Below are 17352 nucleotides of genomic sequence, written 5' to 3' on the forward strand. Positions count from 1 at the left end.
TCAGAAAAGTATTTGGTTATTCAAAGAAAATCTCTCGCACACCTGCAACCCATCTGTGGGTTCTTAAGATTACAGTAATCTTAAGAAACACCTCAAGGTAAACACTTAAAAACAGAAAAGGGGAAATGTATCACATTTAAGGCTGTTTCTCCACTCCTCAAGAAACAAACCAAGGTTTAGACTGACAGCTGTGTATATTTAGTGTGTGTGTCTGCATGGTGTGAAATACTGCAGTGGTGCTTTTAGCTGCAGTGTAAACACACACAGCTTACCTGTGAAGCTACACAGGTCTAGCCTCATTTTATAGCTGTGTGATTGTCGGCGTCCAGCCTGAGGCCCAACACTGACACCTCTGATGCTGCTGGGAAAGCTGCACAGATGTATCTGGTTCTTTAACGTGTTTTACAGTCTCTTCTACCGCACAGCAGGGCAAGGCAGAGAGAGAAGGGTTGGAGCTGAGATGTCAGTCAGTGTGTTCCCATGCACAGTCAGGACGAGCGACTATGCTGTTTAAATGCTCTTGTCAAGCACTAGAGTGCCCTCCTTTACTACAGTAGGTGGTGATATGTCTGTTTACCACTTGTGTGCCCCAAATGATTACAAAAAAAGTTACAAAACAACTTTTATTCTGAAAATAATGCTTTTAATGTCGTATTGGTGTTTGACTTCCTGTCCCATTCGTGAGTACAGATACACACAATACACAATAATGCATAGTTATTTTAATCGTTCGAAATAATCCTGATTTCAATGTTGACCCAAATAATCACACAAGCAGTAGTAATTTAACTCACTATTGAATTAATTTGACTGTGTTATTCCAAATTTGAGAAATTCTCTGTAGCACAATTTCAGTTGAACTAACATGTTTAAGTCAGGTTTTAGTCAGACTAACACAATAACTAGTTGTATTACAATAGTCTTTACATAAGAGTGTGGGCATCCTTTCACCTTGACATTTCACTGTTGTCAGCATCAGACTTCTACTGCACTTAAACGCTCCACATCAACACTGCATGTCATCTTAACAAGAATTTACTGCTGCCCTGTTGTTCATGGTGTAGTGACATGTGTGACATACCATAGTTCATTTTCTCCTTGCTTGTGCTGAGGATACAGCTTAATATATTATTTTCATTGTGGCACAAAAATGAACCGATTTCTAGTATAAACGAATCAACTTCTCTTGCAGTTGGTTATTATTTCCCCTGAAAAAGTGTTGTGAGTCTCAGTAGAGTCAGGTTGTGTTGCGGTGTAATCACCACTGCTGTGCTGAGCTGCTGATTCCAGCAGGAACAGTGCCACTCCAATAGTCTTACTGTCCAGTCTGGACTTGCCAAGTCCAAAGCGACGAAGCGCCGGAGTCAGAACTTGGCATACTTTGTTTAGAGAGGCCTTTTGTTCTCAAAGCAAAAGACTCTGCTTGATACTGCTAGACGATGTTGTGTAACACACTAAAAAATCAAGAATGAACAAGTGGCTTGATGTGTTTTCTATTGATGCTTCAAGATGAATACAAATATCTGAAGAGGCAACGTCAAAGCGAGAAATAAATAATTTGGTTGAATTTTTTCCATTTATTTGTGGACAAAGGGGATTTACTTAGACCAAGGAATTGTGTGTGTATGTGTGTTCATGTCAGAAACACACTCACATCCGCGCGCACACACACACACACACACATTCTACTGAGGACCCCTCCAACGCCCACCCTCTTCACCCATCCAACCCCCCCCCCAACTCACATCTCAAGAGCCACTTATTTAGTTGGTACACAGACATCATGCTGGGAACCACACACAAACAGACCACACACACAGTGAACACAATTGCACACTCAAACACATCCCACCAACAGAACAAATCAAATATACCACACACACACACACACACACACACACACACACACTTGTCAATCATTATGTTTCCTGCTCAATGGACCAGGCATAAGTAGTGTGTATGTGTATTTCCCTTTTTCCCCACTAATTAAAACAGAGGTGAGAGTGTCTATATAAAGGTCTTTTCTTTCCATTAATATAGCTCTGTGTGTGTGCGTGAGATAGTGATAGAGAGAACATGATAGAGTGAGTGTGGGTGTATGTAGGAGGTGTTGCGTTCACAATTAATCACAGTGGTGAATCTCCCTCCCCATGTCCTATAATAGAGATGTCACCAACAGCAGCATCTCCACTATGCTGCTCCTTGGCTGCTGATGTGGTTCAAGCATCATTGTTTATCTCGGTTGGATTTAATTAAATTACCTTTGAGGCTGTTGTTAGTATTATTACAATACTACACTGTACTCAAAGCCATAGGTTGCCTTGGCAGTTTTACTGCATGAGATAATTGAACTTTGTTATATGTGACCGAGCAACACACAAGACTATTGGATATGAAAAAGAGCAGCTTTCAGTCGCATCTCGGAGAACGAGTTGTGTTCGAGGAGGAAGAAAACTTCATTCAGAGCGCTCTGTTTCCATATCAAAATGCATACATCCTTTGTTTGAGAGCACAGCTCAGTCTGTTTTTGTTTGAAAAACTCTGGGGCTGCATTTTAGTCCAGATTGGCAGAAATAGAAACCTTTGAAAACACAACTGACACAATACACATGCTTGTTAAAAGTCTGATTTTAGTCAGACAATAATTCTGCAATCTTAATGTCATCTGAACACGTTAGTCTGACAAAAATCGCTAATAGTCTGAGTAACAAACCAGTCTGACTACTATACGCTTAGTCAGACTGGAGTTGGACTTTATGTTCTGTGCATGTACCAAAATTCCCGGAGGTAGAAAGAAAAGATGCATAAATTGCAGTACCGTTGCTGGAAATCATACGGCAGTGGTGTCTTTCTGTGGACAACACGACAACCACAATTTCTGTCACGGTTAACACGTACAGCAGGTGTGAAACATACAGAACCACAGCACAATCCATCTCATCGTCCATCTCGTCGTTCGTTGTTTTTTTTTCTGTGACATAAAGGTCAACAGGAAACTGAATCAACACACACTAGCTTATAGAAAGATACACCACAACCTATGGAGGCGGAGTCAGCCTTAGCTGGATTAAACTGTGCATGAAAACGTACTCAGTAACCAGCATTCGCTTCCTGATTTGGTGTTACTGGCCACAACTTGTCTATCAGCTGTGGACAAAAAGCTCTGTTTAAGGTGACCTATGTAAATTATGAACAACAGCGACCAATAAAGTTTAAATCAATTACTACAATCCCAATTCAAAACATTGCATTAGCGTCTTAGCATGGTTAAAGTAGGTTGTTGACAAGTTGACAAGTTGAGACGCTGCACTTATGCCCAGGGTAACACTGTGTTCATGCACAAACACATACATAAATGTCCTACCATCTGTTATATTTAAAAAACACTAAACATGTATCTGCTTGAGAGCAACAGTAGAGATTTATCACATGATGAGAGCAGACGGCAGAGAGGGTGAGAGAAAACCAGTTTTCAGCCAGTTACCTTGTTTTTCTTCGTTTTTGAGAAGCTTTTTAGTTCTAGTATCATTCAGTGTTTCCAGTGCTTCCAAATTGATTTTGTGAATATATTGGCTGTGCTGTTTTTATCAGTGAAGCCATTGTTGTGTTGATAAAACATCATAGTCATTTTTAGGGATGAGAATCAGTATCGGTCAGTATACGATACTAACGGGGCTGCAAACGTAGCTGTTTGTCTGTGGCAGATTTTCACTATTCACATGAGGAGAGATCTGTGTGTGTCTCACTCTCTGTCCCAGCCTGCTGCAGGTGCTTCTTCTGGGAGGCTGGGCTGGCTGCCACTGTGGTGTTGCCCGTCTGTCACACGCACGCACGCACGCAGTTCAGTTCTCCTAAATGTTAATAATGAGAACTTTAAAGTTAATCATAATAATCTTTCCTTTTTTTAAAAAAAACAAATGTGTTCTCCTAAAAAGAACCAATAATAGTATGTTAAAGACCCAGATCGATAAGCAGTACCTAAGTAGTAGTATCGTTAAAGTCCAAAGATCCTTCACTATGAAAATGTAAATGAAAATCAGCAAAAGCATTTTAGCTGAGTCATGCTTGGCTTGTTTTTTGGGAGAATAATATTTGCTACACCGTTGGAGAATTATGTCTTTGAAATGACTCAGCACAAATGTGTTGTTAACAGCTTCAGAGTTCATAAATGATAAAAAAATGACTTTGTGATATCGTTATCGGACAAAAGAGACTGGTATTTTCCCATCCCTAGACATTTTTGTGCAATTTTTACATAAAGTATATCACCTTTAAAAATAATTGTCAGTTTCAGTTTTTGGCCTCGTCCTTGCTTTCACTTTCACCATTGTTGTTCCTTTAGATTCTGAAAACTATAGAAATCACTTAGAGAGCTCAAACCTCCACCAGTGCCACTTATATACATTGTTGTGAAAGATAAAAGACAAGCATTGAGCGTAACGCTGATAAACACAGAAAAAAAAAAGACACAGGCTGTTTGTGAAACTATGAAATGCAATACATTGTTTGGTGACACTTTTGTGAATTACCTATGTGAGATTGGGGAACAGCAATCGTTGAAGTGGATGTATTCACTTGTCACAGATGTGAATTATGTCTCGGAGAAGAGGCTGTGATTCTTTTCATATGTGACCGTACGTGTGGAAAACAGATAAGAAGAGAAAATGCTAGATGCAAAGGACAAGTGCAGACTTGACAACACTCACTGACAAAAACATCCTCTGCACCTGAGATGAAGTACAAAGCAAAGACGGAGCTACTTTGAGAAAGATCATGTTGAGTTACTTTCTTCTGAAATGATAACATTTCTTTTTTAACTAAAAAAAAAAGTGTTTTGCTAATTTGAGTGGTGCAGCTCCTTTAGATGGGTGGTGCTTTAGTGCAAATACAGACTGAAGCGTTTAGCTTAGCAGGCTGGGTACAGGATGTGATCCATCAGAAAACAAGGCTAATGTTTTCAGCTAACCCACTCCTGGTGCAATTACATGGTCCACTGGCATTGATCATAGCTCCTCTTCTTCAATCTATCCTCCACGCTCCCTCTCTCACCTCCTTTAATGGCTAAGTCAGTGTTAAATGTTTGATAAATGAGTTTTGAGGCCGCTTTCCCATGGATTTATTAAAATTCTATAAAAACTCTCTCAACTCTGTGTGTGTGTTGGTGAGAGAAGGAAAAAGGATGGGAAAAGGCGATTAGAGTGTATTTTGTTTACATACAGCAGATTCATACCTGGAATTAAGTTTTCCGTCATTTGATAAATGTAAGTTTGGTCTAAACTTGTTTTAGCTCTGATTTGGTGACTGATAACTGCCCACGCTGCTGCACAACTGGTTTAGGGAGATGTTTTGAAACAGCCCTTTACTGCTGCTTGAAACAAGATTTATACGAGAGATGAGACTAAGTTGACAATACATGTTCTGTATGTACAGTAAAACTAAAATAATATCCAAAGAAAGGACTAAAACTCCATTTAGTTAGTTAGACAATCTTATAGGCTTTTTAAATTAAACATTGTCATTTGATTTTATTTTACATGACAAAATAGATTCATTTACATGGCTTTATGATTTATTTTAATCAATTCATTTCATTTTTTTTACTAGGCTCAGATGGGTGGTTTAGTGTTTGGACCAGAAAGAACACCACAAGAATCAAAAAGGGCTGCACATAAAACTTGGTTTGAACTCAAAATGCTCCTCTTTTCAAGAGGGAAACAGCCGTTATCTGAATCTGCTGGTCCCCAAGTAAAGCATTAGATACACACAAAAACACAAACGCACACACACACACACACACACACACGACACAACACATAAGCACTCAGACATCCTAACACATGCACACACATGCCGGCGGATGGCCAATTAGTGCAGGGTGAAAACGACGGGCTTATTTGAAGCAATGTTTCAATGACAGCATTTAATTGGATGGTAAATCAAGTCCTTATCTGCCTCTCCACAGCTTGGTTTGAGGAACACGAGATGAAGAAAGAGAGGGAGACAGAAGGGGAGAGAGAGAGAGAGAGAAAACAGAGTGAGAGATGGAGGAGAAAAGGGGGATCGAGAAAAAAAAAAGAGGGGAGAAGAGAGGCAGTGCGAGGAGAACACATGGAAAGAGATGAGAGAAAGAGGGAGAAGTGGTGGGTGTAGTTATGCAGTAGTTTGTATAATAACCCAGCCAGGCTCTAAATGCTGGAGCAACAACTCAGCTGAGAGGAAGCAGTTAGTGGAGATGACAACGGTGGAGGAAGAGCAGAGCAATTCTGACTTTACATAAGAGAAGAAGAAAAAAATACAGTCACAATAACGATGTCAGTGTTTGTCACTTTATCAAATCGGATGACATTTTGTCACATCCTAACAACTGTTTCAAGGCTTCAGTAGTATTTTATCAAACCTGAATCAGTATCAAATCCTTTCAGTTCACATTTACACTCAATTGCTACACTTACTTTGAATGCTTTTGCAGGTCCGATCACAAAGAACACATTTGTTGTTGCTTTAGGGACCCGTGAAGCTGCATTCTTTACCATGCATGAACACAGTCCATCAGCAATTATTAGAGGCGACCTCCTAAACTGACGTTGTCCACGGCCAGTAGTTTTAAACTACATTCATTTGCTTGTTGCCACTGCTGCAATATTTACACTAACCGCCACATAAGTTCTTTTTCTAATGCTTTAAATTTTATGTCGTTTTGATTCAGAAGAAGTGCTGCACATAGCAGTTCACCTAACATAGACATCACTGCATTCAGACATCAGCAAGTTCTGTCTTTATCTGTGAAATACCTATATTATTGCGTGATACCAGAGAGAAAAAGAATGAACAATACTGTTGCAACTCTTCCCTTGCTGTCTTTAAAGGCAGCCATGGTCAGTTTAACAGAGTATTTGCAGTATTGACAAGTTATGATGAAGGAAAAACATCTCATAGAAACTATATTCTACTGCCTCTTCTTCTGTCAGCCAAAGCGCACAGTGTTGTGTTTCCATCCAAGATCCAAGATGACTGACATACAAATTTAGTTCAGATACAGTCACAGGAAAATTCATTATTCTGTTAGTCCGACTAAAAATGTACTTTTAAAATACAGGTAAACATGTCAGCCTGCCTGGAATTCTACTTCCTTAGAGGTTGAACTAACACACACATGGATAACACAGTTGGGAGCTTAATCTGACCCAAACTGGCCTAGGTGCACATGATGATCCACGGTTCACATTCCATGGCTTTGACCTGGAAACAATAGAGGAAGCCGGTAGACAGAAGAAGAAGACAAATACGAGAAAAACATGGCAAAATCCAGGCCTATATTTTAAGACTGATGAGGAGACAGAGTTTATGCTCTGTCAGCTTAAAGCATTGAATATTTTAAAGTTCATGGAGGGGACTCAACACTCTACAACAAACAGCCGCCAGCTAAAGTTGCTTTGGTGAGTGATGTAATAGATAAACCAGAAAAGGCCTGGCTTAGCAGAGCTGGACGCATTTCATTCAATAAATCAATGCCCTGCTAGTATTTGTTTAACGGGACAAGGACAGTAGCAATTAAACAGTGTGGCCAAGCTACTGTGTATGGAAAAGTGGCTGCTAGAGAACTGAGACAGTGGAAACCACTTCATGAGAAGCGCAGATTTGATTCTGGTTAAGTTGTGAAAGAATATAGAGCGGATCTACTAGAGTACAAGACAGAAAAACAGATTATTTTTATTTGAGATATGACTAAAATATGTGAAGAGGGCACATGAGGCAATGGCCATACTCTTTAGATTATCAGGCAAGCTGACTCATATCCAGCATGCACAAACTACTTCACACACACACACACACACAGTGTCCTTTGAGGCCAGTGCTTGTGATCTATCTAGCATGCTGGTAATCCCAGTGATGGCAGCCACTCCAGCTCTGTAAACAGCTGAAATATGGATGATAAAAGGAGCAGATGAAACTGAATAAACGAAAAGCCAGTGGACGAAAAAAAAATCCTTGAAGATTTTCCAAACCCTGTTGGACCTCAGTTTGAATGGTATACAGCTCCAAACTTCAGTCGCACCAACCGGATGATTGACAGTTTTCATTTAACTCTGACATTTTTTCGCGACAGAAAAGCAACAGTTTTTCCCTCAGTGGCACATACTTGCCTCTCTGGGATTGAGCGGGGCCATGTTAGAAGAAGAGGTTCAGATACTTTGTGTAATTTATTCGCTAAAGTAAACCTTTGCCTCATCTTATTGAGGAAATACCCAGAGAAAACAGTTCTAAAAGAAAGGAGAAATAGGAGAGGCCGAGTGAGAAACACTCAGAGGACAGCGCAGGAGGAAGTGTTTACATTCATCAGGCTCCACGTTTAATTCTGTTTGACTCTTTTTTTGGCATGTCTTTCTTTTTCTTTGCTCATTATCCTCTCTCTTTCTGTCTCCTCTCTACACTTTCATCTTCTGTCTCTGTCACTCTCCAAGTCAAATGTTACCATCTCTCTGTTGTAAAGAGACTCGGGGTGTTTTTATTAATTTATGTTTTCTTGTCATCTTGCATTCTTTCACTGAGAATCTTTTTCACGCACGCACGCACACACACACACACACACACACACACAAGAGGACAGCATGTTCCTTTAGTCTTAAACACATTACTATAATTGCATCTTAATGATTTTTAAACCCAGTACAAAAGAAACAAGACACTGGTGGATTTGAAACACAAAAAGACACGGGCGTATAAAAGGGAAACCATTTGAGCGGAATCACATTAAATGTGTTTGTTATGTAATTCTATCCGCGGCTGCTTGTGGCTCCACACTAATGTGACAAATTGATATAATAAATTAAAATTATAGGGACAGAATGGAGAGTAAGAACAAACACCAGGCCCTTATTCTGCACATTGACAACTATATTTATCCTCAGGAGTTTCGATCATCAAACAAGCTTTTTATGTTTATCTCCACAGGATACATTTACAAGACAATGATCTGGCAAATTCGTGTCTTGTTTTTAATGCTCTGCTGCTCAGAGTGTAGAATATATTGCATTGTATAATTAAAAAGTGTAGCTCCTACTGTGGATAAGAACTGAACTATGAATCCGGGTGTGTTTACCTCTGTCATTAATTCAACTTACTTTAAAAGGTATTTGCTGATGTAGAAAACAACAACAACAGCAGACACACAGCTGTTACTGATCACATTAACAAATGAGACGGATCAGTGTGAGAAGCCAAATGGAACTCTGCCCTCATTAATTAGATTTTTCTACACCTGTGATTTTTCGACTCTGATCTGTCAAAATGGCAAAAAAAAAATAAAAATCTATATCATTTATTGCCGCATGTACATTTAACCATTATTAAATGTTTTCCACTATGTCAGGGGATCACTGAAGTGTGTGTGCATCTCAGGGTCAAGAGTTAAAATGATCAGTCGATCATCAGAGAGAGGTATCGATCTTTTCCCGGTCAAACATGACACGTGCCCTCGTTCCTGTGTCTTAGCTTCTCTTTGTCACATGTTAGTAAATTTGATTTTTTTTAGGAGACATGATGGCATCGCTTTTGCCTGGATTCTTTCATTATTTTCCAAGCAAAGAAAATCAATTCATCGAGAAATAATCAGGGGTCTAATCAAGAAGGTGTCTGTGTTTACATGTTCAGCCTTGGTGTGGTCTCATGTATACTTGTATGTGACGGAGTGAGTCCACCATTGCATTAGTGTGGGTGTGTGTGTGTGTGTGTGTGTGCGAGCAGAGAGTTAGTGCGTTTGTGTGTGCAGACGTACGTCTGTCTGTCTGAGCTGCTATTTCAGAGAAACAGGATTTCTGCCTCAGTAATTGCCTCGGCTGTATTTTTCCTGAGAATCTCTCTCTCTTTCTGTCTCTCGTTTTTTTTTTGCTATCTATTCTCTCTCTCTTAATTTTCTCCTTTCTTCTCCTGCACACTTCCTCTGTAGCTGTCAATCATCTTTCATTTTCTCTCTCCTATTCCCTCCCTCCATCCCTCAGTCCTTGACACTAGCCATGATCTCACAGGCGGAACAATCAGAGGACACATGCACACATAATACGCTACATGTAAGAGTCACATATACAATAAAATCCATTAAAGCCAGTTTCCCCTGAGCTCAGAGTGGACGTCTATGTTTTGAAAGCACTAAGTAGGCTGTTGTTTATTATAATATATTCAGAATGCCATCTGGTTTACAAGTCCATATACTGTAGGAAACAAACACCAGAATGTGGTGGTATCAGTGTTATGCTCCAGTAAACTGAACACAGCTGTGACGGACAGGGATGTAAATGTAAGGAGGAGAGAGAAGATGTATGGACGGATGGATAGAGGTCAGAAATAGACAGACTCAGTGAGTCTGGAATTATAGTGTAGAGTGTTTCCATTTTTGTCTGCCAGCTGTGTTTAATACTGAAGTGGGAAATAACATTCAAATATTTTTCTTTCCTACAATGTTTAGTTAACACTGACACTTGCTAATACTATTACATTTATTTGTGGACCTCAGAGATGTTGAAAGGATTTCAGTGTAGTGACTCCCAGGACCCACAGGTGGTGATTTGTATGTGTTCCTGGGAAATTCATTGGGTCTGCAATAAAATGTTGTAGTTTTTTTTTAGAAAATGAAGTATTAACCTCCTGTTTGATGCTGGTATGGTATGAGATGGTACAGCATTATGACCATAAAAGCCCACATTTGGTGACTTCTGGATCATGTTAATGCCAGTAAACCACCATATTCACTGAACCATCAGTGTACAGTGACATTTTAAAGATGAAGTAATTCGAAAATTAAGAATTAACATTTTAGTTTAGTTACACAACAACTGGTTCCTGAAGAATCTGTGCTAATCGACAGCATTTCGAGGCAGAATACTACAAACTGTTTAGACTGTGCAGATCCTATTTGCACATGGTGTAACTTTCACACATGCAGTAGGATCTTTACACGTGTATGAGAACAAATATAAGAGCAAAAATCTGAGCACATTTTTGATTTAATCCAAATTCACTTGTCTGTAGATCACCTCAGTTGCCTCACCTCACCTCACCTCAGTACAATGCCTCATAATGCGACTCCTCACCTAATTAGTCCACCTCCTGTCGTGTTCAACAGGCCACCACAATGAAACTCATGTAGCGGAAACACTGCACAAAGAATAGACCCTCATGGAAAAAACGAGGTGCGTCCCTGGGATGCATGGTAGTGAGTTTAATGTATCCTCTCAGATTTTAATGTGTCATGGATGCAGAACGCACAACTAGCAACATCAGTGACTTTGTTTTCATGCACAGTTAAGTTGTAGCTCAGCGACACCGTTTATTTGGATTATTGTCCTTGTCCCAATATACAAGCATGAGAATGGATTTCTTGAATAAACTGTGTCTGCTCCGCTAGACTGTGAAATGCCACCATTTAGCTAGTTGGTAGCGGCACTATCCGTTTTAGCGTGTGGCTAGCTGTTAGCAAGTCGAGCGCCATTCTGAGTCTTCATTAACTTTGAAACATCCCATTCTTAAAGCTGACGGTTCATAAAATGTGTCTCCTCATCATGTTTTTTCGCTGTTGTCTTATTCCTCTGTGTATGGGCTTCTTATATTATTTCCGAGTATTAGCCAAGGGTTTGGAACTGTGATGTGTGCGGCCAGGCCAGCTAAATGTATAAATATAGTAACTTATGTTTACATGTATTTAAAAAAATCTAGGCACAATAACTTCATGTAAATTTTCATTTAAACATAGTGACCTACAATTTTAATTTTACATGAATATTTTTTTAAGAATTGACTTTTGCAAACTGGCAACTTATAACCTACACTTTATAATTTGTAATTCATAACTATTAACTAAAGGTTTACAATGATTTCTTTAGAATATGTAATTTATAATTATATTGTATAATTTACAGTGTAGGTAAAAGTGTAATTGTTTCTGTATGAGCAGATGAAACACAAAGCAATATGCTGGAGTGCATTTTTCAGACATATTTTTCTGTCATTGCTTACTCTATGTCTTCCCTGTGTGATGACTTCATAAAGAACAACATCAGCTTCCTCTATTGTCCTTAATTGTCATAAGTCTTTATTTAACTAGTTTAGATGTGAGTGAAATGTGTCCAGTGAAAAACCCTTGGAGCTGTATTATTTTCAGTGGAAAAAATGTGCAATGTGAAAAGTGACACTCTCAAACAGACACAAACAGAATAATCACAGCAGTTCCACTCAGCTACAGTGTCTAGCTCTTTTTGTTTGATCCTCAACTTTACTGTTTTGTTTTCACACTCTAGTTCCCATCAGGATAATTGACGAACACAGCAGGAACATTTTATCAGCATGGCAGAGGCAAATTCTAACTGTTACCTACACAGCTGACAAACGAATTTAGCTACAAGCTTGTGAAGTTAGTGGGGCATTTAGCAGCTGAAGCACCAGAGTTTTCCTTTTACCAAAGCCAAAATGACATTTGATATTCAAGTGACAATTCACATGTTGTCTAAAACAGTGTTTCCCGAACCCACTTTTTAAAGATGACAAACCGCCACCACCTAATAGAAATCATGACACAGCAAACATTTCACAGTAAAACATTTGTCATCATTTTTTTCCTAAGACACCTAATATTATTTTGAAAGGTAAACCATATTTATCAGATAAATAAAGCACACAAATATTAAGTAAACAGCTGAAAAGCTTCAGCAAAAATATTTTTTTTGAATCAATCCAACACAAATGATACTGTTAACAGTTTTTGATGTTTCAACTAAAGGTAATACTGTATGTTAGAAATGTGGCTGTGGTTGTTAAGGGTTTTATAGTTGACCTGTTTCATTAAGGGTGTATTCACACCAGCCCTTCTTAATTGAACGGAATCGTTTGTTTGCTCGGAAAGTCCGTCTTTTTTTGGGGGAGGTGTGAATGCGCAACCGAACTCTGATGGGCACCAAAGAAGTGAAATCTGGCTTGCCTAAAAACATACACTAGGTCTTGTCAGTTCATTGCAAGTGAACCAAATGCAGGAAGCGGACTACAATGCTGGGCATTGTGGGTAAACACAATTAAAACATACGCACATACAACAATAGCTGGGAGAAACGGCTTGCAGTCAGACGTGGAGTGAGAACGAGATAAAAGCTCTGAGAGAAATATGGTCAATCACAACTAACATAGGAAGCACCCACAAGAACAACAACGTTTTTAAACTAATTAGCGGGTTAGCTGGGTCTCCTTCAGTAGGAGGGGAATATGTTAAAAAGGTTTGGTTCGTTTCACTGTGGTGTGGAAGCAAACTCGGACCGGCTGAATGTTGCAAGCCCCAATTGAACAGAGCACTAAAAAGTTGATTTTTCGTTTTTGATTGGTACATATTCACTTCTTTCGATCACAGCACAATTGTTAATGTGCATCAAACGCTGTGATGTGACAGTGGCAGCTATGTGTGACGTCACCCCTAAGAATCTGAACTTGAAGCTTCGAGATCTGACCGGCACCATGTTGACGTTTTACAAGCAGAGGTTCACAGACATCAGCTACAACGATGCGCCTAGTGGACGACACCAGCTGTCAGTCACAGTGGTGTCCACCAAACTGCGTCATGCTTTTAAATGGGGCCCATAATTTAACAAACGACATTGTGCTGAAACTAGCGATTGAGATCATTCACATGGTCACACAGCAGAGCGCCTGCCTATAAAGACATCCAGATGGATGTCTCGTTGGTGACTCTGTCCACCACACGCTCGCCAAATCACTTTTATTGTACTGTTGTTTTAACAGTTGGTTATTTAAGGGGGATATGATGTCATCCTTCTCATCATAGTTAGTAAATTGTTCCCGTGCTTATGTTAGTGCTATTAGTAATGGTGTGTGACAGAGGTTATGGTGCTGTAATATGTTATACATGAGCCTTTCTCCCTTTTCATCTCTTTTGTCTGTAATGAGCCTGTTTTCTTGGCTTGATCCAAACTGAGATCAGGCCCAGCCAATTGCTTCATTTTGTTTTTCATTAGTTTTTGGAAGCTGGAGTTTGGATATTTATTCTCATGTCTTGCAGGTTTTAGGTAACATGTGGGTCATGGATTTTCTTTCTACCAACAGCAATAATGATTTGTTTGGAATAACATGCAAGAGCTACTCTGTAGTTTGCATGAGCAGCAATGTGCACTTTGGCTGAACTGGCAGCACAAACAATTCCAGCCTCGAAAACCTATTCTCTTTTTTAACTTGTATTTACTATTTCACATTTTTGTGTACATTTGGCATGAAAATGTACACATTAAATTTTTTAATTTTGGTGTCATGCTCCGTGACCATTTAAATTATGCTTGTAACACACATTTCTGTATTGTAGACATGGCTCTCCTGTCCAGATCAATCCTTTGCGAAGAGAGAATTAATAGTCAAGAGCACATGTTGACACAGATTAGCAGTGTAAGGCCACTGAACTGATAAATTCTCTCAGTGAACAACCTCTTTTCACTGAGAGAGAAGAGAACTCATAATTATCAAGCTGAAATGACCCTGTGGTTAACGTGACATTTGCCAAACCACCAGTGTTTAAGGGGTTTTGAATGTGAAAAAATGGAAATGTCAACTTTCCCTAAATGTCCCTCCGTTACAGTTTTCTGCTCACATACACAGAAAGCAGCAAATCCACACTGCTTCATCTAAGAGACACTAACGCTTTAATTACAACATAGAAAAGTAGACAAAGCACTTTTCAAAAAATTTCAAACAAAATTGCATGCCGAATCACACAGACACAATCCTAAACCTAAAACCAAAACATAACAAGTGTGCTGGTTGAGGCGTATCCTTACAGGGAACATGACTCACCAAAGGAAAAAAAACACCATCAACAGCAAAGGAAAATGTGTGAAATGGGTTTTTAGAGAACTAATCTGCACCTGCAACCAAGGTTTGGATATACTTATAATTTTGGTTAAAAGGAGGTTTTATCTACATAAGCTACAAGTGTAAAAGCTGACAATTCAGTCTCAAAATCACAACTTAATTAACGTAAATGAAGACATCGTACTGACATCGTACACCCATTGTTTGAAAGATTTGTGAGCAGAGGGGGAACAAGGCACTGTTACAATATCATTACTCTTATCATATCATAATCAATGTCTGAAGGAGCGTTATCGCAGGTCGACTGTACAACAAGTACACTGCTCTCAGTAACAGGTCACTCATCCCATGTGCAATATATATAATATACATTTATACTCATACGGTATACATTCCGGTAACTGTCTGTAATGTACATTCTATTTTAACTTAATATAGCTTTTATCTGTGACAGTGTAAATTTCCCCACTGCGGGACTAATAAAGGACTCTTATCTTATCGTGTTAGAATGAAAACAACCTAAAAAGTGAGTGTGGCTGTGAGAAACCATCAGTTATGTCTGTGGAGAGGATGAGTCTGCATCACTTTTTTTTTGTATTATTGTCTCTCATGCTGTTATATACAGTGTTGAAGTCAGTCCCTGTCTTTTTTTTCTTTGTTTTCTCCAGGTCAGCCTGCCAAATGACTCCAGCTGTGTTGAAGAGATTCTGCGGGTATGCTGCCTGTACACACACACACACACACACACACACAGTACATAAGAGTAACTGCACTGATTATCAGCTGTTTTCTGTTTGCCCACAAAGACCTTCATCTGTCTCCTGAGAGTCTGATTTAAGTAGAAAAGGACAGAGGGGAGAACGAAAAGAAAAAAAATAAAAGGCTGCGGGAGAGAAAGAAGGAGATCTGTTGGCTCAGGTCAATGATTATACAAGTTTTTTGTTTATGCAGGATGACTTCATGCAGAAACCTCTTCCCCCATTTTCGTCTTCGCTCTCCTTAGTTTCTCCCTGTCCTCATCTTTATCGGCATATCATCAAAATCCCATCAAGCAGCGTGTTTGTTCTCCTGCATCCTGTCCACTGTGTCCCTCCAGACTGTGTCAGAAACAGAGATGTTTTCCTGCTTATCTCCTTTCCAGTCAGAAAATCTGCAGCTATAAAGACAAGGACCTTCTCTGACTGCTTTATGTCAGGTTACCTTGTTCTCTGCCCTCCCTCTGTGTACCTCTGTCTGTTTGCTCTATCTCTTCTCTCACCTGTGTCGTAACGCTCGCCGTCTTCCCCTTTCTCTGTCTGTCTGCCTTCCCCTTTCGCGTCTCTCTCTCTCTCTCTCTGCCCTCTGTCATTCACCTCTCTCTCCCTTTCACAAATCAATATGTTGGCCAACAGGCTGTGTGACAGATAGTGTGCTGTGAGCTGCATGAAAAGCCTTTGTCAATAATATCGTTGTGCTATTGAACTCGGCCTGATGTTTTTAGCCGTGTCAAGTGGAAAGATCAGGGAGTTCAGCGTGTGAGGTGAGGTGAATCGGAGGGGAGTCTTGTGGTTCGTCTTTCCCCCTCCGTGATGTCCGAGTGCTGAGTGCTTGTCTCAGAAACACTGTTTTGATGTTTTGATGAGTCAAAGTATCATCGCTATTGAAACTGGTTACAAAGCCTCTAAAGACTTTACTGACGGTGCGTGGACCTCACGACATGGTGAAAGGAATGCTGTCTTCGTTTTCCAAGGTTATGCCAACTATAAATATTTAACCTTAACTATAAACTATAAAGATGGAACCTCAGCGGTCCAAGGGCAGGATGTAAACAAATAAACTGAAACTTTTCCTTTGTTTCCTTCTGCTCCATCTCTCATTTCTATATCAGGACAACGGGAGTGCATTACCACTGAAACTGCTTCATACCTGACAAATGTTGTCTGTATATTACAGAGAGCAGTTATACAGTAGATATAGACCAAGATAAACTGTTGACCGTGTTAGATGTGGATTGTTATGAAACCTGAAAATTAGATTATGACAGTTTGTCACAGTCTTTAATTACTTTTAGGTCTATGATGTAAAACCTCACGTTCACATCTTCATGTTGCGTGTTACAAAAAGTGTTACAGACAGCCAGGCAGTCCAAGTAATTTGTTTTACTCTTGTCAGTCAATGGTTAAAATAGATTGTGCATGTAAATTTGCAAAATATTGAGGCCTTCTAGTTTCCATTTGACCAAATTTGAGTACGCCTTTGTGGCCGTCTGGTAAACAATTCATGTAGAGAGCAAAAGAAACAAAAAAAAATGCATAAATGCATCAGCTGTTTCATTGATCTTTATTTATCTGAAAACAGCTGTAACAGAGATTAATCAGAAATTCATCAGTTGTGAAAAAACAATCTGGTCATACATCAGGCTCCAGCTCCAATCACACATCTCATGGTTTTAGTTGGACTGTAAAGTAAAGCTGTGACTAACGCTTGTTTTCATAATCGATTAACGTGTTTAGTCGTTGA

The 17352-nt window shown here is 39.4% G+C and overlaps 1 protein-coding gene across 2 annotated transcripts in view; it reads left to right on the top strand.

Moving 5' to 3' along the window:
- The window catches only part of aff2 (AF4/FMR2 family, member 2), a 147145-nt gene that overhangs the window by 69713 nt on the left and 60080 nt on the right, over positions 1–17352 (top strand). For both annotated transcript variants that reach the window (XM_044040508.1, XM_044040509.1), the window contains exon 5: positions 15522–15566. In XM_044040508.1, coding sequence (XP_043896443.1) covers positions 15522–15566 — 45 coding nt within the window. The remainder of the gene's footprint in view (positions 1–15521; positions 15567–17352) is intronic.

This window comes from Solea senegalensis, linkage group LG12, assembly GCF_019176455.1.
Source record: "Solea senegalensis isolate Sse05_10M linkage group LG12, IFAPA_SoseM_1, whole genome shotgun sequence".
Classification (NCBI taxonomy): Eukaryota; Metazoa; Chordata; class Actinopteri; order Pleuronectiformes; family Soleidae; genus Solea; species Solea senegalensis.